Below are 25,316 nucleotides of genomic sequence, written 5' to 3'. Positions count from 1 at the left end.
CTGTGTTTGTTGATCTTTCTGATTATATTATATTATTATTATTATATAATAATTAAATTATTATTACATTTAATAATAATTGATATGACTGTTTTATTGTATCAAATTTGTATTAAATAAACAATTTGTTGAATTTTATTGCATATTAATTTGATTAATTAAACATTTTGTTGAATGAGTCGTGTAACTTTGTCGCTTTTAAGTTTAGCTAAGTAACGGTTCTTTTACTGTTAACCCAAAATAATACTGGCTAGACATACTTTTATCTTGCTAGCTAATGTAATTTTCTTATTATTTATTTAGCTTGTTTTCAAAAATAATCTACAGGGACTCTATTCTGTTCGGATGTGTACTGGAAGTTAAGTTTGGGCCAAAAAAATGCAGATGCGCACGCAGTAACATTTCTTTATGCTGTTGCAATTGAAACCATCTATAGGATCATGTGCTTCTGACGCTAATGCTGTTGCAGAATGTAGAAAGTTTAATAATACTAATAATAAGATACCTTATTTTGCCAAATCAGTTTTTTCAATACTAAATATGATTCAATTTATATGCATTTCGATGCGTATTAGCATAATATGCTTTTCATTTTTAGCAGCATGCTAACAACAATCTCTATGGGGTTTAATAGTGTGTCAAGTCCTCACCTCAGAAGTTTCCCAGACAGGGATTCGTTTAAACCAGGACTAGGCCTTAGTTAAATTAGGATATTTAAGTTATTTTTAAAAACATTATTTACAAAAAAACATCATTGGTGTACATCTTGACAAAACAATCACACTGATATATTTTAAGATATGTCACTGCAAGTTGTTTTCGATCAAGAAACGTCTAACATTTAAGTTAGTCTGGGACTAGTTTTAAGACCTGTCCGGGAAACCGCCCCTATGTGTTTTGTGTGGGCTGCTAATGCAGAGTGTTCCAAATCGGTCACTTATGAGGTTCTATTTTAGTTAGAAAGCTGTTGCCCATCTAGGCAGTACACAGCGGGAAGATCACAAGGCTTTGGAACAGAGCTGTTATGTGCACAAACAGCACATTTCAAGCTTAAATTGTTACATCTCAAATGACTTCTTTGGGGCTGAGCGATATCATGCATTGTTATGAATGAATGATCTGCGGATTTGTATCCATCATGAAAAAACAATGTATACCTTATTCCTGAGAAAAATCACTCATAATGTGTTTCTTTAGTCGTATTTCACCTCATTATCCTTTATGTGGGTCTCCAGGCAGCATGTTTTAGTTGGTTGATACTTTATCCACAATTATCTTTGGCAACAGCGTGACCCATCCTTCAGCTTAATGTGACACACCACCAACAGTTTGTCATATAAAGAGACAGCCGGCGAGCGTAGCATCGAATGATCGCATGATATGCTTTGAGTTATTTCCAGATATTTGCATATTTGGCGGTTGATTGGAATAAGAAGTGCTTTGTGGTCGCTGTGTTCAGAACAGCTCTGAGATCACAGATCCCATCAAAACAAGTTTCTGGAAAGAAAAAGCATCTAGGAGTTTAAAACATGATTCATAATCTGGCCTAGTTGGGGATTTTATTAGTCAACCCTGTAGTGCCTTTAAATAAAACATAAATCCTGCACAAGAAAGAAATTTGTTGGAAAATACAAATAGGTTAATCAGTAAACCCCAAAACTAATTGACTATCTAAATGGCCTGCAGTAGTGCGTACAGCATGTGGGAATCAGTGAATGAATCTGAATTATATAATGCTGTATCTTCTCACTACATTTAGGTCTCATCTTTTTTGTTTTCTTTGGCTAATTTTGGAGTCCTCCTACACATTGTTGGCTCTGACACTGCACTGTGAATTAAGCCTACGATTAAACCAGCATCCAGCTCTGATTCATGTGTGTTTCATTGTACTATCAACTGAATGGGATACTTCAGTTGTCGGATGTTAAATGTAGTGGTGATTAACAGACTCAGCCTACTTTTAAAAATTACTTTTACAATATACAGCAAATATGTTGATAGTATTCTTCATTTTACTTCACCACACAGGTCATGGAGACCAAGAACATGCTGTACCTAGTGACGGAGTATGCCAAGAACGGGGAAATATTTGGTAAGCTATTTTATGACAGTACATCCCAGTCAGTTATCAAAAGAATTGATTTGTTAATGTTACTCTTTTGGAACAAAAAATGTGGAGTGTGTAATTTTCTGTGTGTTAATGTACTCCTGTTACAGCTTAATATGCATAAACCAGGCCTTGCTTGAAAACTAGTGCCAAATTGATGATGAGCAATACTCCATGATGAATATCGATATCTGAAGAGCAGAATATAAATGATAAAAGACCTAGTCGATAGCTGTTTTTGCTTGTATATGCTTATACATCTTATTATCGTGTTTTATTATCTTTCATACTGTATATTACAATATGTGGTGGTGGAAATGGCCGAGATTCACTGGGGGGACTCCAGTTGGGGACATACTGTCACAGACAAAATTAAGAGACCATTCCAAATTTTCATTTAATCAGCATTTCAAGATTTACTGTAGCCAATCCAGTCCATTGTTTGTTGAATTTCAACTAAATCCAACCTCAAAAGTGACACAAAGTCATCCAACAGCAATGTGAAAGACTGACAGCATGACAAGACACATGAAAACCAGGTTATCACATAAAAAACAAATTTTGTACTTTTCCTAAATACATGTACAAATATTAGTGTTGTATTGCTTAAACGTAAATATGAACTTGTTTTCTTTGCAGTATTTGAGGTCTGAGGTCTTTTCTGTTATTTTGACCTGTTTCTCCAGTTTTCATTTTCTGCAAATTAATGCAAAGAGAAACAATATTCTTTATTTCAAATTTGGGAGAAATATTTTTATTAGTTCACAGAATGAAGCAAAAACGATCATTTTACCTAAACACAGTGAATAAAAAACCCATCTTGCAAGGGGGTGCTGTTTGGTGATACTGTCGAGCCGCAGTTCTCGACAGTAAAGAAGCAGACAGAGGATATCAAGATATCCTCCCCCGCCGCGATTCGGCCGCCCTCTGGCCATCGAGATCCCGTGCACCGTCTGCTTCCTAGCAGCCCTGGTCCTCTTCGACGGCTTCTGGTTTCGGCGCCCCCCACTCTAAGACTGCCCCCCGGAAGAAGACATCAAAGAGGAGACCACCACGCCGTCAGCAGCCGTGGCGAAAACCGAAGCGGCCCTCATGGGAAGACCCCAGGGAGATCGAGAATACCTTCGGGCCCGACCCCAGCCATTCCATTGCTGGTTGGTTGATCCGGGACGGTTCCTGTCCTGTCCCAACAGCCCACTTCTAAGAGTTTTCTCTCTCTCTGGGTGTTTATCACAGCCGCTCTCACCCTCTACATGATGGTGTTCGGCAACTCGACATTGCGTGGGTGAGAGCTCTCTCCACACGGAGTATAGCCTCCTCGTGGGCACTGGCTCGAGGCGCCTCTCTGGCAGACATCTGCAGAGCTGCGGGTTGGGCTACACCCATCACCTTCGCGAGGTCCTACAGCCTCCGCGTAAAAGCGGTATCAGCTCGAGTCTTGCAGGGCATCAGGCAAGACCGGCGGCCGGTAGGGTGTATGCCTATGACAGTACCTTCCCCCCTTTCTTCTAGGGGGGTCAGCGTACTAAACTAGCCTCCCTTCTTCCCCCACTGGGTGAAGAACAGGCACTCCATCCATCACTAAGCAAGCACCTCCTGCGGGCGGGCTGGGCAGAGCAGCTCTGCCCCTTAGGCCGGGTACGAACTGAGTTATCCACAACATAGCTCTAACCGGACCTAGTGCTACCGGACGTTGTAACCCCCCAGCAGGGAGGTTCCGTCTGATGTATCCTCATGATTGGTTCCCACCTTGGTAACCCATGACCTTCCCTAGGTGGAAGTCCACCTTGCGGTTAACTCCTTCAGTCCGCACTTTCCGGTGAGACCATGTTGGTATCTCCACTAAACTCCTCCCTGCGGTAGGAAGTGGTCTCTGTAGCGCATCCCCCGTTTGAGGAAGTAGCGCTTACCCAGTGGCCTTACGGTACCGGGCGGCTTCTCGCTGTTAGAGAAACAAGGCCGCCGCCTGTGAGGCCGAAGGCAGGGGCCTTCCCACCTTTCAAGAAAGCTCTGGGACCCCCTACCTACCCACTGGTAGGTTACAATTTCGCGGTAGCGCTCACGGCTGACATGCCCAGGCCAGTCACCGTCGCTTCGCTAGAGATTGTGACAGGACACAGTGTTGTGGCGTTTTCCATAGGAACCCCATCTGTCGGCTCGACACAACGTCGAGAGACCGACAGAAAGGGAACGTCTTGGTTACGGATGTAACCTCAATTCCCTGATGGAGGGAACAAGACGTTGTGTCCTTCTTGCCGCAACACGTGCTGCCCACTGCAGCAGTCGTGAGAGGTCTCAGGCTCCTCAGAACAAAGGTGAATGAATGAGGCACGCCGTCTCCCTTTTATACCCGGATATCCGGGGGCGGAGTCCGGCATGCAAATTTCATTCGCCAATTTCATTGGCCTTTTCTAAGAAGTCGAAAACGATTGGTTCTCAAGGACGAACCCCATCTGTCGGCTCGACACAATGTCTCGTTCCCTCCATCAGGGAACTGAGGTTACATCCGTAACCAAGACGTTTCATAATAGTTTTGAGTTGTATTTAAAATGGTTTGCTAATAATTGTCCTGTAATTTATGGTCTTGAGAAAAGCCCCTTTTTACAGTCTGCACAGGAATCATACATTTTGAATCTGTATAATGGGCTCTATGCATGTGTGACTTCTGCGTTTCACAGGAAGAACCCTAGGCAGTTTCCAGTCGGGGAGGCTTAAAGCAGAGAGAAATGGAAAAATGAGAAAATAGTTAAATTTAATAGATGCTGTACATTGCGGCACACAGCGGTGGTATATATAAATGCTGTTCTACCGTATTTGAATTGATACTTTCATGAGTTAACATTTCGTTATAACATTCAAATATGGTAGAGCGGCACTTCTATATACCACTGCTGTGTGCCGCAATGTACAGCATCTGCTAAATTGAACTATTTTCTCATTTTGCCATTTCTCTCTGCTTTAAGTCTCCCCAACCGGAAACTGCCGAGGGTTCTTCCTGTGAAAGTCACGCATGCATAGAGCCCATTCCTGTAAAGAGTAATGATGTTGGCTATTTGGATATTTGCTCAATAGTTGTTCCTGTTCCTGCTTTTATTTTTTGATGTTTCAAGATGACATGAAGCTTTGCTTTTGCTGTCTGGAAGACAGATCAGAATGATGTTCCTCTTATCAATTTCACTATACTGTACATTCATCCTGATTAATATCACAGAAACAGAGAAAGTATGTATTCAGTCTAACCAGCTTGTTTTCAGATGACAGTGACAAAGGTCAAGCTGAAATGAGCTCAGACGAGACAAACAGTCTGTGTGAATAACCATCATAGTCACAAGCAAGAAATGTGTCAGTGATGATCATATTCCGGCAGCTCAGCTGTCTTTCCGTTGCTTTCAGTCGGGTTCTGTACTGTCTGAAACATTACAGCTTCAAACTCAAGATTATTCAGGCCAAACCCTTAGACTCATGCAGCAAAAATTACATGTGGGTTGATCGATGAACGGGGTGTAAATGTAGACTTGAAGCGTTTTACTGACTGATCCCTTTGACTTTCTCGTAACAGCTGCTGTTCAGCACCTGTGAAAACTCACATAATCATCAGACATTATTCTTACATAATACTGTGTCTGTTTCACAGTACACGACCATGTGGTATGTTACTAAGAAACTGTTCCTACCCCAAGGTGTCAGGTTTTGTGTGTACGTGTATGTGTGTTCGTGTGCGTTTTATGCAAGTAAACTTTGTAGTTTCTGTATAGAAAATAATAACAACGCCGTTTTGAACCATCATGTCTTGCGCAACAATGTATTTGTAAGTTTATTTGTGAACGCAAAATGCAAATTCTGCTTTCTCTGCACGCACTGATGTATAATACAGTACATTTATTCATTTGACAGAAAGCGACAACATTCATGGTATACAGGAACACTTATTGGAAGTTACTGGAAAAGTGTAAACAAGCATTTAACACCTTTACCAATTTGTGGTTGTGGTGTACTTTGTGTGGACGCCGTGACCCTGTTCAAAGTGACAACAGCCTGTTTGTTTCAAAAGAGATTTAAAGATGGGTGGCATGGCTGGGGTAAAGCAAACGTCTTGTTGTCACCCAATAATGTTAGATAACTGATAAATGTCTATAGAGACACTCTGAAATGAGGTTGCCCGGGGTCAAGCAAATAGGGCTTGTTACTTAAGGTCTGCCAATTTAGGGTGATACATACTCAGCTCTTTATCTAGATGACCATGATTATTGTCTGAAACTGAGAGGCCATGTTGTACAGCAATTGTGATTTCTGGTTGCACAAGAGGATTATGCAACCCATTTACAGTGTGTTCCATCACTATCAGGGTCAAAAGTTAATGCCAAATTATGAAAGAGATTTTTTTGAACCCTTTAAAATTAAGTTAACGGTTACAGTAAGTGGACTCGTGTCACACAAAATAGGACGAGTCAACGTGCGCTGCAGGCCATAATTCTTTTAAATTTGCCTGCGCTGTCCTAACACAGGCACTCGCATCCGTCAGATAATCTTCACAGGCGAAAAGGGAGAGGAGAGAGACAGAGCAGCATTTGGTGTTGTGAGTGTTTTGAGCTCAGTCCCCCGTGGTGGAGCTCAGCAACGCAGCGGCCCGAGAGCCTGTCTGCTCCACCAGCACCGCAGAGCCGAGCTGCAGCATGAGAGGAACCTGGAAACTGGGTCAACCTCGAATAAGTAAGAGCAGTGGAACGCACAGGCAAAGTAGGAGAGAGAGGGAAAGCTAAGGGACATTGATTAGAATTTTTGAAGTGAAAGGGAGAAATGAAGGCCATCCATGTTTTAGAAAATCCAACTCTGGAGAAATCTTCTGTTGGAGGACATGTAAGTCGTGTCAGATCAATCTTGAAACGCTTGTGTGCACTCAGATTCTCAATCCCTTTGGTTACCCTCTCTCTCTCGCCTCGTGCGCCTCTGTTGCTTCTTTCAGGGAGTGATTCAGTCTTTCATGCAGCTGTGGCGTGACTGCCGCTCTGTTTTGTAAGGGTCAGTGAACAGGAACTTCAATCGGACAGCTTCTAAAGTAAAATCAACTTTTTTTAGGTTAGCTGGCTCTTCCAGTCCAGTCGTGTTCACACTCGCATGGTGGCTAAGCTGAAGACCAAATGCATGTAGAACATGCACAATGAGCGCATTTCAAAGAGGTCAAAGATATCTGGTAGGCTGGCACCAAACTGATATTTTGTTCTGTTGTCCATAGTCTGCAATGTTTGCGTTAAGTGGGGGTGAATTTGGCTGTATGAGTTGTATAGAGCAGAGTGTATGTATTACTGACTCTGACTCTCGCTAGTCAATTGAGATGAATACGAGAAATTCCCTCATCAGGTGTGTTTTTTGATTAGCAACATGGTTCTAAAAAAGGTTTCGTGAAAACGGTGCACAATTTCAAAATGTTGCACCTGGTGTCTAATAGGATCACCATTGATTTTGTTCAAATGTACATTTTTCCAGGAGTCTTGTGCTAAGATAACTGTAAGTAGGGAGATTTCCCTGTAATATGTAAAAAACGCTGCTCTATCACAGCATTTGCTTGAGTTAGTGTCCTGAAAGAACAGCATTGCCTATACAAGTGGCAAGAGTTTTGGTAGAGATTATTTGTGTGTCCTAGAAACTCATTTTGGGGTTTAATTTGTGCTGCTATTAGGTCTTAAATAGACATTTTTGATAATGATGTGTGAAATTATGTTGCTTGAAGGGCTACAAAGATGAAAAATCAAATGCTGTTATTCACTATTATCAAGTTTTAGTCTAGGTCAATCTTTACACGTGGCACATAAACAAGTGATAAGATTACCAGATAATATGCGTTCAGTTCAAGGTACATTAAGGCACATTCACCAAAATAAGCATCACCACGGCAAGTGTAAACAGACTTAACCTGCTTTCTTAAATTCGTAGACAATCTGGCATTTTTTATAATAACCCAGGTCTCTCAACCCCAGAACTCCTCACACAAACACACCTTTCACATCATTGTCATCATTTACCCACCCTCGAGTTATTCTAAATAAAATGTATTTGTTCTGATGAACACAGAGAAAGATATTTGGAAGAATGCTTGTAATGTAACCAAACAGTTCTTGGCCACCATTGACTACCATTGTCATTTTTCCTACAATGGTAGTCAATGGTGGCCAAGAACTGTTTGGTTACAAGCATTCTTCCAAATATCTTTCTCTGTGTTCATCAGAACAAAGACATTTATACAGATTTGCAACAACCTGAGGGTGAGTAAATGATAACAGAATTTTTATTTTTTGGTGCACTGTCCCTTTAAGTAAGACTTCTGTAGGTAAGGCTAGGTTGCGCAAGGTAATTCTGCCATCACAAAATGTGACTGTTTTTGAAAATTGATGTTTTTGTATTTTCCGAGTCTGGAAAACAACTTGTGTAGGAAGGCTGCTTTAAACGCGCTGGCATGCGCACACACGACTGTCTGCCAGCTCACCTCAGTGGAAGCTCAGGGGCGAGTATGGAATGTGTGAGGACTGTAGGTTTGGCCAGGGGCCGAGGGCCAGGGGCTGACCCAGCACTCTATGGTGTGGTGACCGCATGATTACACCATCCGGGGGAAGTTTACCCTACTCGCACACCACAGAGCCTCCTTATTGTGGCTCATCAATCACTGCCACTGGCCACTCCACACTGCCGGAGTCTTTCCCGGTACAACGTGTGGTCGTGGGTTTAAAATTATTGTTTTTTGGTCCATCCACTTTTTATTGTAACCCGTTCACTTAACCCATATGTACAGTGTTGGGTGTAACTAGTTACTAAGTAATTAGTTACTGTAATTAAAATACTTTTCCTTTTAAAAAGTAAAGTAAGGGATTACTCTTATTTTTCTGTAATTTAATTACAGTTACTTCTGATGTAATTAAACTAAATACTTTGTGTAATATTTGTGTGTGCAGTAGTGGAATTGACATCAAAAGTCAAAGTCTAACTTTAAAATCCGTGCTTCAATGTATAATTCTCACATTTGTAATACTTTGGTCAGTTAATAAGAGTACTGTAACAAGAATTCGAGGGAACTGGAAGGAAGAGGCTGGAATCGGGGTAGAGCTGACGACTTCAAAGTTTTATTACAATACTAACACATAAGCGCTGTACGCGCATAAATCAACAACCACTTGCTGTGGGTAAAAAGTCTTTACTGACGCCTCTCGCCTGTAGCCTCTAGCTCGCCGTCCAGAGTTCTGCGTCCGCCAGCCGTCAGCTCCGGTCTCCCTCCTCGACTGTCTCTGCGTTGCTGGCTTTTAAGCTTCCCCACGCCAGTTACTGGAATAAGGCACAGGTGTTTGTTATTTGTGCGAGCGCCACTCAATCACCGCTCATCTCCTCACTCTCTCTCCCGCTGCCAACTTCGCTGAACCACGCCCCCCATGCCACAAGTACTTTATGTAGTTTTATATCATTTATTTGAATGAATTAAAAGAGCCGTTTCATGTCTATCCTTGAATCACTTAACTAATCAAGGTTGATATAGGATATAGAAATAATTAGTAAGAAGTAATTAAATACTTTTCGGAGAGAGTAATTTGTACAGTAATCTAATTACACTGTTGAATATGTAATTAGTAACTAGTAGTTAATTACTTTTTCAGAGTAACTTGCCCAACACTGCATATGTAGTATCTGTCAGCGGATGTTTAAGTTAATTGATTCCAGTTAAAATGCAAAACTGGGTTCGATTGCTAGGGAGTACACGTGTTATTAAAATGTGTAGCTGAATTGCATTGCATATAGCAAAGTAATTGTGCGTTGTATTTGTGTTGGTTGGCTGATTATATCTTCCTCTTTATTTAGATTATCTAGCCAAGCACGGACGGCTCAGTGAACCGGAGGCTCGGCGAAAATTCTGGCAAATCTTGTCCGCTGTTGAGTACTGTCACAACCGTAACATCGTCCACCGGGACCTGAAGGCTGAGAATCTGCTGCTAGATGGACACATGAACATCAAGATTGCTGGTAAAGACAGTCTCAATTACACTGTGCTTTTCTAAAGGTATTATGTGCAGATTTACTCTTCAAACACAGTGTAGTCGAATACAGCAATCTTTGGCTCAAATGCAATTGTTGAGCGGTATAGAGGCCAAAGTGTAAACTGCCCGTGGCACAATGCCATGTAGTTTGGTCTACTACTTGTTGTTTCTTGCTCTCAGAAAAATACTTTGAGGAGTTTTAAAAACTGGGATCTTCACAGAACACAAAGCAGCATCTTGGGAAACACATAACAGTGAAGCAAGTTATTCATACGTGCCATTGGAGATTGAACAAAACACACTCAAAAATCACATCATTAAGGGAACAGATGCACAGCACACAACACATAACTCAAAGAGAACTATACACACCACAAAACCAATGCAAATACTGTGAAAAAAGTTAGAAACAGGAACTAATGATGGTGTCATTTACATGATTTATTCAAGCTCTGTGGTGCAAGCATCCAGCTCCATGATAACTTTTGTTTTCTTTTTTCACGGTCTGTCAAAATGATGTAGAAGAAAATTATAAAATACACACTTTGTGTCAAAGTCGCCGAGCCTTAAATTTAACATGTACAACATTAAAGGTGCAGTGACGTGGTGTTGTTTATAGTTTTATACTGTTGTACGAGGTCTACTTATGACGTTCGTGTGGTTTTTACATTAAAAATCATCAAAATCAATAAGTAATAGGCTATTTTCTACTCAGGTTTTGAGGCCAGCTCTGCAAACGCTTGGTTTTAATGGGCGTGCCACATTGGAGACTTTATAAGTAAACACCCACCGCTTTGATTGGATAGCAGTTTGCGTAGCTGGAGCCTTCTGTGAATTTGGTTCGAGACGTAACGTTAGGTTACACATTAGCACCATTCACAGTTTTCGCATGGGCATTAGCATTATCTGGAGACCTCCTGTGATTTATAAATTACCTCCCCACATCAGTATTTCATGTGACGCATTCGCACGGGATGATTTTACTCAAATTTACTGACTTATTTCCCGGATGGCTTTGCGTATAGTTTGTATAGCCTATACTTGTATTGCGTTTAATGATATATGATCGTACCTGTCAGCATTTGATCGTGATCACGAACTGGACAAAAGATCACCGCGATCGCGGGTCTCAAATGTTACCATGATAAATAAACAAACGTGAGACTCCCGGTAACTTATGGATATGACCCAGCACCCGAAATAATACCAAAACACTTCAAAACAGCCTCCATTATTCCCAAACGGTGGATAAAACCTTGAAAAATGATATATGAGCCCGCCAAATCACAGAGATGCCGATTACAATTATTACAAATGACTAGAGCTCCCCAGGTAATACTATCAGGACATATCAAGCGATCTCTAACAAAGCAATAGAGATATAGTATAAACATGTTTTACTCACATAAGATTGCTGCGCCATTCCTATCGGATTCAATATTGACGGCACAGACAGCACTGCTTTTTAATTCGATCTGTGCCTTGTTCGTGAAGGAAACCTCTGAGAAATGAAACGAACAAAAGCTCCATGTTTTCCCACGTGAGCTGGAACGTCTTTAAAAATCAACTTTAACCACGCATTCCTAATATCGGAATCCGAAGGAAGGTTATGCAGCAACTGTGTTCTTCCACAACCAGGGATGGCACAATATTTAGCTATCTTTAATGGCATGTTTGTTTATTGCTTGCTAGCTATCTGATTCAGCACCACTTGTGTTACTTCAGTACTGTCATGCCTGAACCAGTGGGCGGAGCTATAGAAGTAGTGGTTGATATTTTTCTTTGGAGGTGGGGTTCAACCTATCAATGTCATCATAGATAGGTGCATTCCAGAACCTGCCGTTCGCTGGGCCTGGTGTCAATAACAGATGTAATCTCAGTAACGGCGTTTTCAGTTCTGACACTTACAGGATGTTCGCGTGAATACGATTCCCTCTTATATAACAAAAGCTCGGGTTAAAATTGTGATTTTAATTCACGCTCCCTTTAAAGAGGTAGTTCACCAAAAAATAAATTTGTTATTGCTGCTGCACTCGGCCTAAGGGCAATACAAGATGTAGGTGACAATTTTTCTTTAGGAAAACAGTAAAGAAGATTTTTAGCAAAACTATGGTCCATTTTTGTTGATTTAAAAAGTCCACAGGTGCCAGGAGCAGATGCAGGCAACACAAAAGTAAAACCAGTGGCTCCTGACATTATATTGAGGTGTTATGAAGCGAAACGAAAAGAACTAAACATTATTTACAACATTATATCCAGTAATCCATAGCCACAGGCAAGTGGTCCTGAGGGTGTCTGAAATGCAGTGTTTCTGACGCATTAATGACATATGCTATGTACGCAAATATTTAATAGCAAATTCGATTTTTTCTGCAAACTGTCCCTTTAAAGGTTATAGCACATGTATGTATGTATGTATCCCAAATCCATGACTTGGTATTTAAGCTAAAAGTGGGAGTCAGAATTGATGAGCATTTTTTGTTTGGAGTCTTCTTTAGCTCTGACTTTTTTACCTAAACGTTTGTAATTTCGCTCTGCTTTGATGATACAGGTGTATCATGCAAGCGAGCCATCGATGATAGCCAATGTTTATTCTCATTCTTGAACAAGAAGTTGAACTCGCTGACTGTACTCATAGTGTACAACAGCCCTGCAAGGTTCCCAGCAAAAGGAGAACATTGCATATTCACACGCAGAGCTTATCAGTTTCCTCTCACTTCAGCTTGCTGTCGTGATGATAGATTTGGATTTTTTGCACGATTTAGATTTTAGCTCTTGTGCTAATACTCTGCACTGTCCCTCAAAGAAAGGTCATCAGCCTTTTATGTTTCACTTCAAACGATTATGTGCTTGTGTCAGGACCAAAAGAAGGTATTTTGATGACGCAGCAGACTCTGTGTATGTATAATCTAATAGCCAGGAAATCCTGTAACTTACAATATAAACACATACACACAGCTATATGCTTCATTTCAGAGTGACTTTTCATTCTCGTTACAGATCATTAAAAATCATGACATTGAAGCTTGAAGTGTTTCACCTCATCTGTTCCCATAATTCATATCAGATTGTGTCACTCGAATGAGCAAACCTGTAGGAGTGGGAGACATCCTGAGGGTGGCTGGTGATTAGGAAACCAAAATTGTTATGATTGGATCCCCAGAGAGTTTTACACAACCGTCCTCCGACACAAATCCAATGCCCTATGCACGTCTGCCTGTAACTAAATGATGATGAGCCGCAGCTATTGCCCTCAATCAAAACTTTTATTTAAGGTAACACACTGTAAATGTGGCACCAGCCGCTGCCCTGAGCTGCAGGAGTTAAGCTGTAATGAGTGATTCCTGTATTGAATGTTGAGTCTCACTCCTGCAATGTAGCCGCTGGACTGCCTGGAGCATTGACGTCAAATGCTTGCACTCAGTATTCGTTTCATGAAATGGGTCAGCTAAACTGACATGGACTCATCATACCGGCTTCTTGCATCAGAGTGACAGCGTAACCCCCCTATGGTTTTTCGTCTGTCTTCTGAGCTTAACATCTTCGTTTCGCAACGTCTCTGAATGTCCTTGTCAGCCAGACTTTCAGTAATTATTGGAAATCAGATAAAATGAGGTGTTTTGATATTCTAGTAATCATTTTAATTTGAATGAACAAATCCGTTCTTAATGATGTTTTATTAACTAAGTTCAGGAGGAGAAGGACCAGATAATTAACTCTGCTGGTCCGCTATCAGCAATCACAGCACCCGACCTATCAGTTCAAGAGAGAGAGAGAGCCTCTATAAATAGTCAAGACGTCTTACCTTCACCTCTCTCGTCTGTCTTAAGCATCCCACCACCACCCCGGCTCCTCACCTGGAACCCCTTGTCTCCAGCAAGACATAAAGGTGGGGGAGGGGTGTTCGAATGCCGGATTCGGAGCCCTCACCCCGGACAGGGGGGAGTGCTCTGAGCTCGGAAGAACGAACGAGCTCGGAGCCCTCTCCCTGGACAGCGCACCAAATACGCTTACCCTCAAACCTACACCATAATCTGCATAGACGAACTTGTGAATATGTCATAGTTACAAACATATTGTCTGAATTGAGTAAATGGGTTGGTTTAAAGCAACACTTTGTAGTTTTTCGATCTTAAAATAATGTCTCTAAAATAAAACAACTCTTAAACAGACGAATTCTACTTCCGCTGCTACCTGATCAGCCCCATAGCAGCTACAACCACACTCTGTAAGTTCTGTGTTTGGGTCGGTACACACAGCCATCCCCTGCCTGCGGAAGAGTGCGATATAGTTTCCAAACAGCATTTCTGCATTCGCCGGTTCCATCAGCTTACTTAAAAATATTACGTGTATTGCGGTGCCCATGGGGAAGCTTATACAGCGACATTATTTACAACACTGGTAACATACAATTGCGCTTATCAACCACATGGGGGAACCAGTGAGCAAAAGTTTTAAAGTGTAGCTTTAATGAGTAGTTGACAAATAATTTATTATTAGAGAAGCCATATATTAAATGGCAGGTTTAGATTTGTCCATTTTTAATCAATTTTGACATTTTTCTTGTGGCTGTTTACGTTTTTAAATTTAGAAACAGAAAAAAAGATTTATTGACCAATACTGATTATTGGCCGATATATTAGTGCATCTCTAATTATAACTCAACCTTGTGTTGTCTCTTTTATTTATCTAACACAAAATCAACACAACATGATACATCATGTGTTCAAATTCCACAAATAATGTATTATTATTTTAAACATCCTTTTTGAGAGTGCAATGTTTTAACTAACAATTAAATGTCTAATATCAGGCAAGTTTACACGAAAGGCAACAAAAATAAGTATAAAGTTGTTAAAATTGGTCTTTAAATTAAAATTTAAGAGACACCACAATATTTTTTTTTTTTTTTGTCTAACTAATGAACGAAAAAAGATTGACAGTCAATCAAATTCCATTCAACTGTAAAAGGCTCACACATTTAAAATGTGAAACTGCAGCACCATGCTTAAACGAACAGTTCTTGGCCACCATTGACTACCATAGTAGGTAAAATTATAATGGAAGTCAAAAGTGCCCCAGAACTGTTTGCTTTCCTACATTCTTCAAAATATCTTCTTTTGTGTTCAACAGAACAAAGAAATTTTTCTACTATAGTAGTCAATTGTGGCCAAAAACTGTTTGGTTACAAGTATTTCCTGCTTTCCTGCAGCTCAGTGGTTAGAGTATGGCGCTACAATGCCAAGGTCATGGGTTCGATCCCAGGGATTGCACAGAAAAAAACTAATGTATAGTATAATGCAGTGTAAGTTGCTTTGGATAAAAGCATCTGCCAAATGCATAAATGTAAATGTAAAAATGTAAAAAATGTATTGTTCCAAATATCTTTCTCTGTGTTCATCAGAACAAAGAAATTTACACAAATTTGAAACAACAGAATTTTTATTTTTGGGTGAACTGTCCTTTTAAAATAAACATAATGTTATAATTCATTCGTGTTGACATTAATATACTTATTATTATAGGATAGTTATTATTATTGGTGTGAACTGGCCTTGAAGCACTTCCGCATAAAATAGAAAGAAGAACTGGATGATCTGGTCAACCTCACTAATGAATTAGTTTGTTGTTGGCTGAATAGTAAGACTCATCCCATATCAATCACTGATGGGCAGATCAGGTGCATCTTCCGTGTAGATATCACAGTCGTGTCCTCCCACACAGAACAGAGTTCACTTTTAGGAACAGATTAAAGTGAATGACCTTTGTATTTAAGCAAAGTCAACTGTCACCCACAAGGAGTATCATATTTTTTCTTTGTTTAAAAGCCTGGCTTCTGGCAGCGCTGGCTGTAATATCTAATCTCTGAGCACTTTGCAAAGCTCCACCAGCTCATTAAAGCCAGAGTGAGGTGGTGATGATGGTTTCCATCTTCAGGGTTTACCAGGTTTTATCCTCTTACATATTCTGCTCATCCTGTGCGGCGGCTTAACCGCCCAATATGTTTCTTTACTGGCAGGGTGTGTTGTTTAACATTTGCCAGTAGAGGAATGTAGCGTGGATGGCATGTGGCATAGGTTGTCACATAGTAGGAAGCTTAAAAAGTGTGTTTATATATATAAATTCACACTTTTGTAAGCATACATTTACACATTAAACAAAAACTTCATGTGTTTTTTTTTTGTGGTGACCTCCTAGCGATAAGTGGGCCACAAAAGCATCATTCGGTGAGCTTCTAGGAAATGTGTCTGGAAATATGCTTTTGTTATTAGAGAAGGATGTTTTAGCAGGGTGTGTACTCGACTCGGTCATGGGTAATATGCGGCACACATCACACCTCAGGTTCAATAGCGAACACATTTCACATGAGAATTATTACAGCAGGTGGAAGGATATTCAAGATTTCAAGATTCAAGATTTTATTTGTCACATACACAGTTATATATATAGAATATGCAACCAGCAGTGAAATGTAGGTCAGGTCCGCTCCAAAGGGATATTTCCCACTTCCTGTCAATTTTATGTTGATGATTCACACAAGGGCCATTCGCTTTTTGCCATTAATGCCAGAAGTGGGCGAACTGAGAACAAATAACCAGCCATAAATATTTTATACCCGTTTTCACTACACTGTAATTAAGGCCAAAAGATTTTATGATAATGGTATCATCACAATATCTGTTGATTTTTTTTAAATAAATAAATAATGCCCTCAGTCTAATCCATCTTTAATTACATTTATTTTGTGCTTTCTCTTTTTTTACCAATTAATCACACTCAAATCAGAAGTGTTGGGAGGCAGAGAAAGAGATGTTTACCATATTATTATACAGCCACAGAAAAATTAAGAGATTTTTCTGAATTTACTATTTATAGGTGTTTTAGGTAAATGATCATTTTTGTTTCATTCTGTAAACTACTAACAATATTCCTCCCAAGTTTCAAATAGAATATTGTTTCTATTTGCATTTATTTGCAGAAAATGAAAACTGAAGAAATAGGTCAAAATAACAGAAAAGATGCTCTGTATTTTTTCAGACCTCAAACAGTAATATCTGTATATGTATTTAGGAACATGTCATGTCATGCTGTCAGTCTTTCACATTGCTGTTGGATGACTTTACAGTATGTCACTCCTCAGGGTTGATTTTGTTAAAATCCAACAGACACTGGACTGGAATGGCCACAATACATCTAAACAATTTGGAATGGTTTTTTGACTTTTTTTCGCAGCTGTATTTGTAGTATTAATAAAATCATGGTTTTTAATATCACGGTTATTGACAATACTGGTATATTGTGACAACCCTACCAGTCTTGAAATTCTACTGGGCATTCATTTAATTTAAAGAAAAGGATTGTGAACAAAATTATTATACTGATAAAGTATAGCCCAAGCCTACAGCACAGGCAGAACAAACTTTCCTGCCAACTTAGGAAGAAGGCAAACCTTCATTAGTGCAATCAATATTGTACAGAAACGTTTTTTGTTTGTTGTCCTCTGAAACTGAAATACTAGCTAAATCCTTGAGCACAACCTTAACCAAGCCTGTCAGTTTCATTCTTATCTCAAAACTGCTTCTCTCTTGCAGATTTCGGTTTTGGAAACTTCTTCCAGCCTGGAAAGCCCCTGGCGACGTGGTGCGGGAGTCCTCCGTACGCTGCTCCAGAAGTGTTCGAGGGCCAGCAGTATGAAGGACCCCAGCTGGACATCTGGGTAAGAACGTTCTCCGTTCATCAACGTTAGAAGCGAACTTATCAGCACAGTAAACGTGCAGTAAATGATTAGCGAGTCAGCTGACGGCTGTTTGTGTTACTACCTATTCAACCTTTGATAGCTCTGCTGATGTCAAAGTGTAAACCAAACACCTCGTGGTCTCAGAAAGGGCGATAGAGATCAGATCATGTGAAAGCTGTCTCGCTCTGTATTTACTGTTACCGTTAAGTGCATGCACCTGTACATTTGCACAGCGTGACCGTGTGCTCCGGCACTGAGATGTTCACGGGGTTGAACTGACGCTGTGTGTGTTCCTGCAGAGCATGGGGGTGGTCCTGTACGTGCTGGTGTGCGGCGCTCTGCCCTTCGATGGCCCCTCTCTTCCCGTTCTGCGGCAGCGCGTTCTGGAGGGTCGTTTCCGTATCCCTTACTTCATGACAGAAGGTGAGATGGTCTCCATGGCCACAGAGCCACCAAGTGATGTTTTCTGGCGGCAGCCGCTGTTTTTGCATGAAACTCAAGACCGGTCAATTAAAACATTCCATAAGTGCTTGGCTTCAGTTTGCATGTGTCTGGACTGTATAAAACAGAATGACTGTAGCTGGTAAGAGATGTTGAACTCGAAGATAGAAATGGGGAAAGATGGTTAGCTGATCATCCATCAGCCAACTATTCGACTAGTTTGTCTCATATTTGGTAACATTTTTAATAAGGTTGTATTTGCTAACATGAACTAACAATGAGATACATTTACATGTAGTTATTTAGCAGACGCTTTCATCCAAAATGACTTACAAATGAGAACTTGAAGCTAGCATAATTATACAGAGCTTACCAACAAGTAAACTAGTCGTGCAGGAAAACTACCGATTTACAAATAATTACAAAGTATTAGAAGTGATTCTTTCCCCCTGCGGAATAAAATGCAGCAGTCAACACTGGCTTTGTAAGTCAAGAATGGCAGGATTGTGTTCAAAGGAGACAAAAGGAAAAGAAAGCCCAGGTGAGACGGGGCAAAGGGTACGAGGCAAGGCAGGTTAGACTATCCTGACTGCAGAGAGTCAGTTTGCAGGGCTCTTGACGTAAGACTCTGAATGTCACATTCGTTCATTCTACGAGAGCTTTACTCGTTGTGATTAAGCACACATCAAGTAACCCAAGGACGAGAAAACACACGTTAACCTGCTGCTGCTGCCAGGATCTGCTCTGATCGGAGGAGGGGCCGGTAGTAGGGGTCATTTGGTTTAAGACATTTAAACAATTGAGTCATGTTGGGAATGTTGGAGCGTAACTCGAACCCTCACCCATCCCCGCATGCAGCCGAGCGCTGTTCTCAGAATGAGAAGAACAGCATATGCTTTTCCTTTACATTTCCTTTTCGAATGCTGTAATCGCACTGGATTTCACCCCTACGGAGTTTGGACCCCACCTCAGTGTACACTCAGCCAAGACTCGAAACACGCACCACAGGGTTCACGCTACATGGCGTGCACACGCAACAGTGTGAAAGATTACGAGAGCCTTGTGTGGTGTTCAGGAAGAGTTTCTCAGAAGAAGGAAATGTAGAGGAGAAATGCATTTCCAGAATTATCCAGGCTGTTATAATGAGGTAGAGCTCTGCATTCTCGCGGGACCCGATATGGATTCTTGCGGTGCCGGTTTACATTTTTTAGATAAAAGACGGTAGCGGGCGGTTTTTATTACCTTAAAATGAGCTATTTCTATCTACATAGACATTACATGGAATTCGGCATGTTATTTCTACAGTAGCCCTAAACGGACAAACTGCTCTACAGAACGTTTCGTAAATATGTTATCTGCTTCGGCAAAGAAGTGAAATCTCGATGACATCTTAGTTCCGTGTCAGCCACCATAGTGCTTCAAAAGGGAGGGGTGAGGGGTGGAGTGAGCCATTGGTTGCAATTTGCCACCTCATCACTAGATGGAGCTAAAATCTCTACATTGCTCCTTTATAGACGTAGTTCATCCAAAAATGAAAATTCCTTCATTTTTTGCTCACCATCATGTCATTTCAACCCTGTATGACTTTCGTTCTTCTGCAGAACACAAAAAAAGATATTTACAGAATGTTGATCACTTAGCCCCATTGACTTCCATTGTGTGGACACAAAACCAATGAGACATTTCTCAATATATCTTCTTTTCTGTTCCACAAAGAAAGAGTCATATACAGTTTTTAAACAACATGAGAGTGAAGAAATGACAGAATTTTTATTTTTGCGTGAACCCTTTAATAGAAATCCAGATCATAGTTAGTTTTAAAAAAACAAAGCTATACATACACAGTTGTGAGAGAGCTTCTTTAAGAAATCATCCAGATATCAATTTGAATGTGTCGTATCTTAAAATCATAAATAATGTCAGTTATGTAGAAATGTAAACTAAATGGTAAGTTGTCATATCTAAGTTGAAAATTAGATTTAGATTTTTGGCAGTAAAAGAGGAAGAACCTCAAAGATGTCCTTTTGACTGATCAAAGTTAGGCTTGGTTCAGGTTTAGTTGTAGCTAAAGAGGTCATAATACTACTAGGACAGTGTTCTGTTGGCAGAAGTTAAACTCTGCTCTGCTCTGCTCGTTTTCAGAAAAAATGAAACGACACCGAACCATCACTGTGAACCATGATGGCCAGAGTGAAGCTGCTTTGAAAAGCGTGGATAATTGAATACCGTGATTCACAGCTAACCAGCAGAATTCCACACAGTAAAGAAACTGGGTCATGTTACATAGTTCAAACAGAAATAAATGAGTTACAGAGTGTATGAAACACATGACAGTGATCAGGGTCCTGGACACAAGCCCAATGGATTGCTAAAATGATATTTTATTAACTGGTGATTCTGGGGATCATTCTGTACTGGTGCTCCTAGACCTGAATGCTGCCTTTGACACTGTTGACCATACCATACTGCTTACGCGCCTAGAGCACTGTGTAGGGATAAAAGTGTGTGCTCTAGACTGGTTTAAATCATTTTTCACAAATTTAAGTTTTAGGCAAGCATACATGCACAACATGAGCGCATTAGGATGCGCTGTTTGCTGTGACAGATTTTTCAGCCTAAGGACGAATGATTTGAGATGTTGAAAATGAAACTAACCGCAGTGTTTGCCCCTGTTCATTAGCAAAACACAACAGCTTGCCGCAGCTGAACATATTAATGCACATAATGTATTAACATACATACAGCTAAACTCCAATTGCCCATTTGCCAAATAACATATAAATATAGAGTAAGTTTAACACTGGCTTTGAATGTTCAATTTAGCCCGTGACTGACTCCCTAGCTCCCTTCGCTATCATATGCTAACGTTATCCTTCTTTATATACGGTACATACGGTCAATTCAGACTGTTGATAAATATTACTTTCATCGGCAGCTTTGTCTCGTTCAGTTGGTCTCGATCCCTCTTGAGGAACAACTTTGAAGCTAAGCCTGCTTGTACTGTCCCAGGTTGATAAAGCACTCCGGTTTGAAGTGATTCGCGCAAACAAGCAGGTTTTTACTTATGGTTTCTGAGGGATTTCCACTAAAAATAAAATAAATCAACTCTTGTCTCTAACGAGGTTAGGACTCTATGCAGCGACTACATTGCATGTTGCATGATGTCCACGAACTTTAGCCATGGTGTCAAGTACACTGCTGTCGCTTGTGAAAACAACAATTGCGGCAGCGCCGTGGGTGGAATTGCGTAGATTAAGGGGCGGTAATATTATAATAAGATCCTGCTTTTACGTCACAACAGGAGTGAAATCTGAATGGCTCGATTTCTCACATGCTTGCAGGGAAAGGCTCATCAAAACAAACTGGGTTTTGGGTTGCTAGATGCACCGGGGACCCGATTATAGCACTTAAACACAGAAAAATTTGGATTTTCATCCGATGACTCCTTTAAATCATTAAACGGTCTGGCCCCTTCTTATCTATCGGACTTAGTGACTGAACATCGGCCCATCGTATCTCTTCGGTCGTCCAACCAGAGCTTACTATGCATCCCAAAGTCTAAGCTAAAATCCAGGGGTGACCGTGCCTTCTCAGTTGCTGCCCCTAGATTGTGGAATGCTTTGCCCCTCTGCATTAGATCTGCATCTTCACTATCTAGTTTATAGTTTGCCTTGGCTTTCTGTAACTGAAACTTTTCACTATGCTGTTTTTATTATTATTGGGGTTTTTTTGTTATTAACTGCTCTGTACGGTTTGTTTCTATTTGAATCTGTTTTATTGTGCAGCATATTGGTCAACCTCAGTTGAGTTAAATAGTGCTAAATAAATAAACTTGACATTGACACGATGTTATGTCCCACAGACCACTAAAGCAAAATACTGAAACTGATTTGAGGTGAAAAATACATTCAGACGATCGAGGTTATGGTCCTCAATTCCAGTTTTTAGATATGACGTTTTCAATGCCTGATGCAGATAAGGATTTCTGCTATGGAGACCACAGCAACCAGTGTCAGATAAAATCCTGAATATTTAAAATTTAATGATAGCAAAAGTTGATGAAATTACATGAACACAAAATTGACTCGACACTGTAATGCTATGTAATAGATGAAGGTTGTAGTTCCCTAGATTGTAGTTTAACTGTAACTGTGTGACTCCACTGGCCGCTCTGGTCAATGAGCTGTCCAGCAACCGTCAACACGGCGGATAAACAGGATGAGCGAATCTTGTATCCCACGGACACATCACGGCCAGTGCCGAGCTCTCTCACACACGACACCGCTGTGACGTCAGTTTCATTCAGCCCAGCTGAGTCACACACGGCTGTTTGTCGAGGGCACAGGCGGCAGACAAAAGACCTTGTGCATTCTCGGATGAGATAATGTGTTTTTGAGTTTGTCTTGGTTTAGTCCCTGGTGTTCTCTCTCGCCTTGACAGGGGAGTATTTGTTGGGCTGTTTTCTGCAGGGGTTGCAGAAGGACTGCTACACAGATCCCAAACAGTGTACGGTACATGCTGTCACCACTTCTGTGCAGCAGGCCAAACTGTATGTCTGAGATGTAGCAGTGTTTACCCTAAGGCCAACACACAGTGACCTTTACAGCTTGAGATTGTACAGAGCTGTTATTCTTACTGCTGAGACAGGCACAGACATTTATGTTTATGCATCTGGCAGACGCAATGCATATTCAAGATGTATAATGGTAGTGCATGAAGTGATGTTTTATACTCCATTTACGCTATGATACAAGAGATTGTTTATTTGTTTTTCATGTGTAGACTGTGAGCATCTGATCAGGAGGATGTTGGTGTTGGACCCCTCTAAGCGTCTGTCCATAGAACAAATAAAGGACCACAAGTGGATGGTTTTGGAGGTGCCAGTGCAGAGACCGATGTTATATCAGCAGACCGCTGAAGGAGAGGCTGGGGTGGGAGAATACAGTGAACAGGTGCTCAGGTTAATGCACAGCCTGGGCATCGACCAGCACAAGACTATAGAGGTGAGGTCACATACATAAATTACTACTGAAAGTGGTTGTGGGTAGTTGGTAACAAATGTCAACTTTCCAAATGTATTTTGAGTTATTATGCAGTCATTTTTAATTCTTTGTTATACCGCATTACCATATGAAAAAAAATGCAGATTCTTTCTAATGTTGTTCAAAACCTTTATATGACTTTTTCTTCCGTGGAACACAAACGATATTTTGAGAAATATTTCAGTGGTTTGTGTCCATACAATGGAAGTCAACGCAGTTTTGTTTCATTACTAACATTCTTCAAAATATCTCCTTTCGTGTTCTGCAGAGGAATGAAAATCAGAGAGGAATGGAATTAGATGAGGGTGAATAAAAGATGAGATCATTTTGATTTTTAGGTGGACTATCCTTAAAAAATGATGAAAATACACCTAAAATATTAAATTTTCCCTTATCCGTTCATGTTCATTGGCAAAAATTAATGGACATTTCATGTGCCAACAACCCTAATGTGCCTTTTCAAACGGCCATATCATTGAAAGCAGGAGTTTTTTCATGTTCTTTTTTTATAAAACTACTATGCAGAAATCCCTAAAGCTCCCTGCCTAGTCCACTCAGATCATTTATGGAAAGTGAGTTGCGAAAACAGGTCATCCAGAAATCATCAGTGTCTTGACGTCACAATCATGAGAACACTAACATGTGACTGTCCACATTTACATATCAATGCCTGTTTAGTATTCAGCAACAGTCACTCATCTCATAAGGTTAGCAGGTCATCCATGTTTATATCGTTATGTGTATAAGCCTTAAAAGAACCGTTCACCCAATAATGAAAATGTTGTCTTCATTTACTCACCCTCAAGTTTGACTACCATAGTAGCTTCGTAAATTTCTTTGTTATGTTGAACACAAAAGAAGATATTTTGATGAATGTAGAGAAGCAAACCGTTCTGGGGCACTTTTGACTACCATTGTCATTTTTTCTACTATGAATAGAATAGAATAGAATGAGCTTTATTGGCCAAGTATGTTTCCACATACGAGGAATTTGTTATAGTGACAGAAGCTCCACAGTGCAACAGAAAGACAGCAACAGGACAGAACACAGATGATAAAAAAAATTATAATAATATACAATAATATAGATAAAACTGTGGTAGTCAATGGTGGCCAAGAACTGTTTGGTTACAAGCATTCTTCAAAATATCTTTCTCTGAGTCCATTGGAATAAAGAAATTTATGCAGATTTGGAACCTTGAGTAAATGTGGACAGAATTTTTGGGGGAACTGTTTCTTTAACAGTACAGTAGCAAAAACAGCCTGTTTCTAAGACTTCAGGAGTGAGTGGAAATCAAGGTTAAACGACAAGAAACCTTGACTATGATTAGAAGTGGACAGCAGGAAAAAACAAAGCGGAAGTGTTCAAATGGAATTCTGATTTCTGTCCGCAGTCTCTTCAGAATAAGAGTTACAATCATTTTGCTGCTATCTACTACTTGCTGGTTGAGAGGTTAAAGGCGCACCGTTGCAGTTTCCCCGTAGATACCAGACTCGACGCCCGCCAGAGACGACCCAGTACGATTGCCGAGCAGACCGTCGTCAAGGTAACCATTTTCAATTTGAATCTGAAAATGACAATTCTAACAGCAGTCTAACTAGATGTTTGCCAAGCTCTAACTCGCATCTCTTCCTCCGTGCTGCAGGCGAGCAGCGCTGCTCCTCAGGTGAGCCTCCTGCCACAGAACGTACGTCTACTGCGATCCCCTGCGGTGCCTCAGGCCTCTGCGGAATCCTTCACATTCCCACAATCCTCCTGTGCTGCTGAACACGGCTTCATGGAGGAGGAAGTTGGAACTCCCAAAGTAAGTGACTTACATAGCCCTTAAAGTGATAGTTCACCCAAAAATGAAAAATCCGTGAATATTTACTGACCCTTTTGTCATTTCAAACCTGTATGACTTTCTTTCTCGAACACAAAAGATCAGATAAAATCCTGAATATTTAAAATTTAATGATAGCAAAAGTTGATG

At 40.5% G+C, this 25,316-nt stretch overlaps 1 protein-coding gene across 1 annotated transcript in view; it reads left to right on the top strand.

Moving 5' to 3' along the window:
- The window catches only part of sik2b (salt-inducible kinase 2b), a 39,713-nt gene that overhangs the window by 2,815 nt on the left and 11,582 nt on the right, over positions 1 to 25,316 (top strand). The window contains exons 3-9 of the mRNA XM_057350968.1: positions 2,029 to 2,092; positions 9,947 to 10,108; positions 17,715 to 17,839; positions 18,160 to 18,283; positions 23,084 to 23,304; positions 24,738 to 24,890; positions 24,990 to 25,148. Of these exons, the coding sequence (XP_057206951.1) occupies positions 2,029 to 2,092; positions 9,947 to 10,108; positions 17,715 to 17,839; positions 18,160 to 18,283; positions 23,084 to 23,304; positions 24,738 to 24,890; positions 24,990 to 25,148 (1,008 nt within the window). The remainder of the gene's footprint in view (positions 1 to 2,028; positions 2,093 to 9,946; positions 10,109 to 17,714; positions 17,840 to 18,159; positions 18,284 to 23,083; positions 23,305 to 24,737; positions 24,891 to 24,989; positions 25,149 to 25,316) is intronic.

This window comes from Triplophysa rosa, linkage group LG14 (assembly GCF_024868665.1).
Source record: "Triplophysa rosa linkage group LG14, Trosa_1v2, whole genome shotgun sequence".
NCBI classification, from domain to species: Eukaryota; Metazoa; Chordata; class Actinopteri; order Cypriniformes; family Nemacheilidae; genus Triplophysa; species Triplophysa rosa.
The sequence above is the reverse complement of the archived record's forward strand: the minus strand, read 5'-3'. Positions and strand labels throughout refer to the sequence as shown.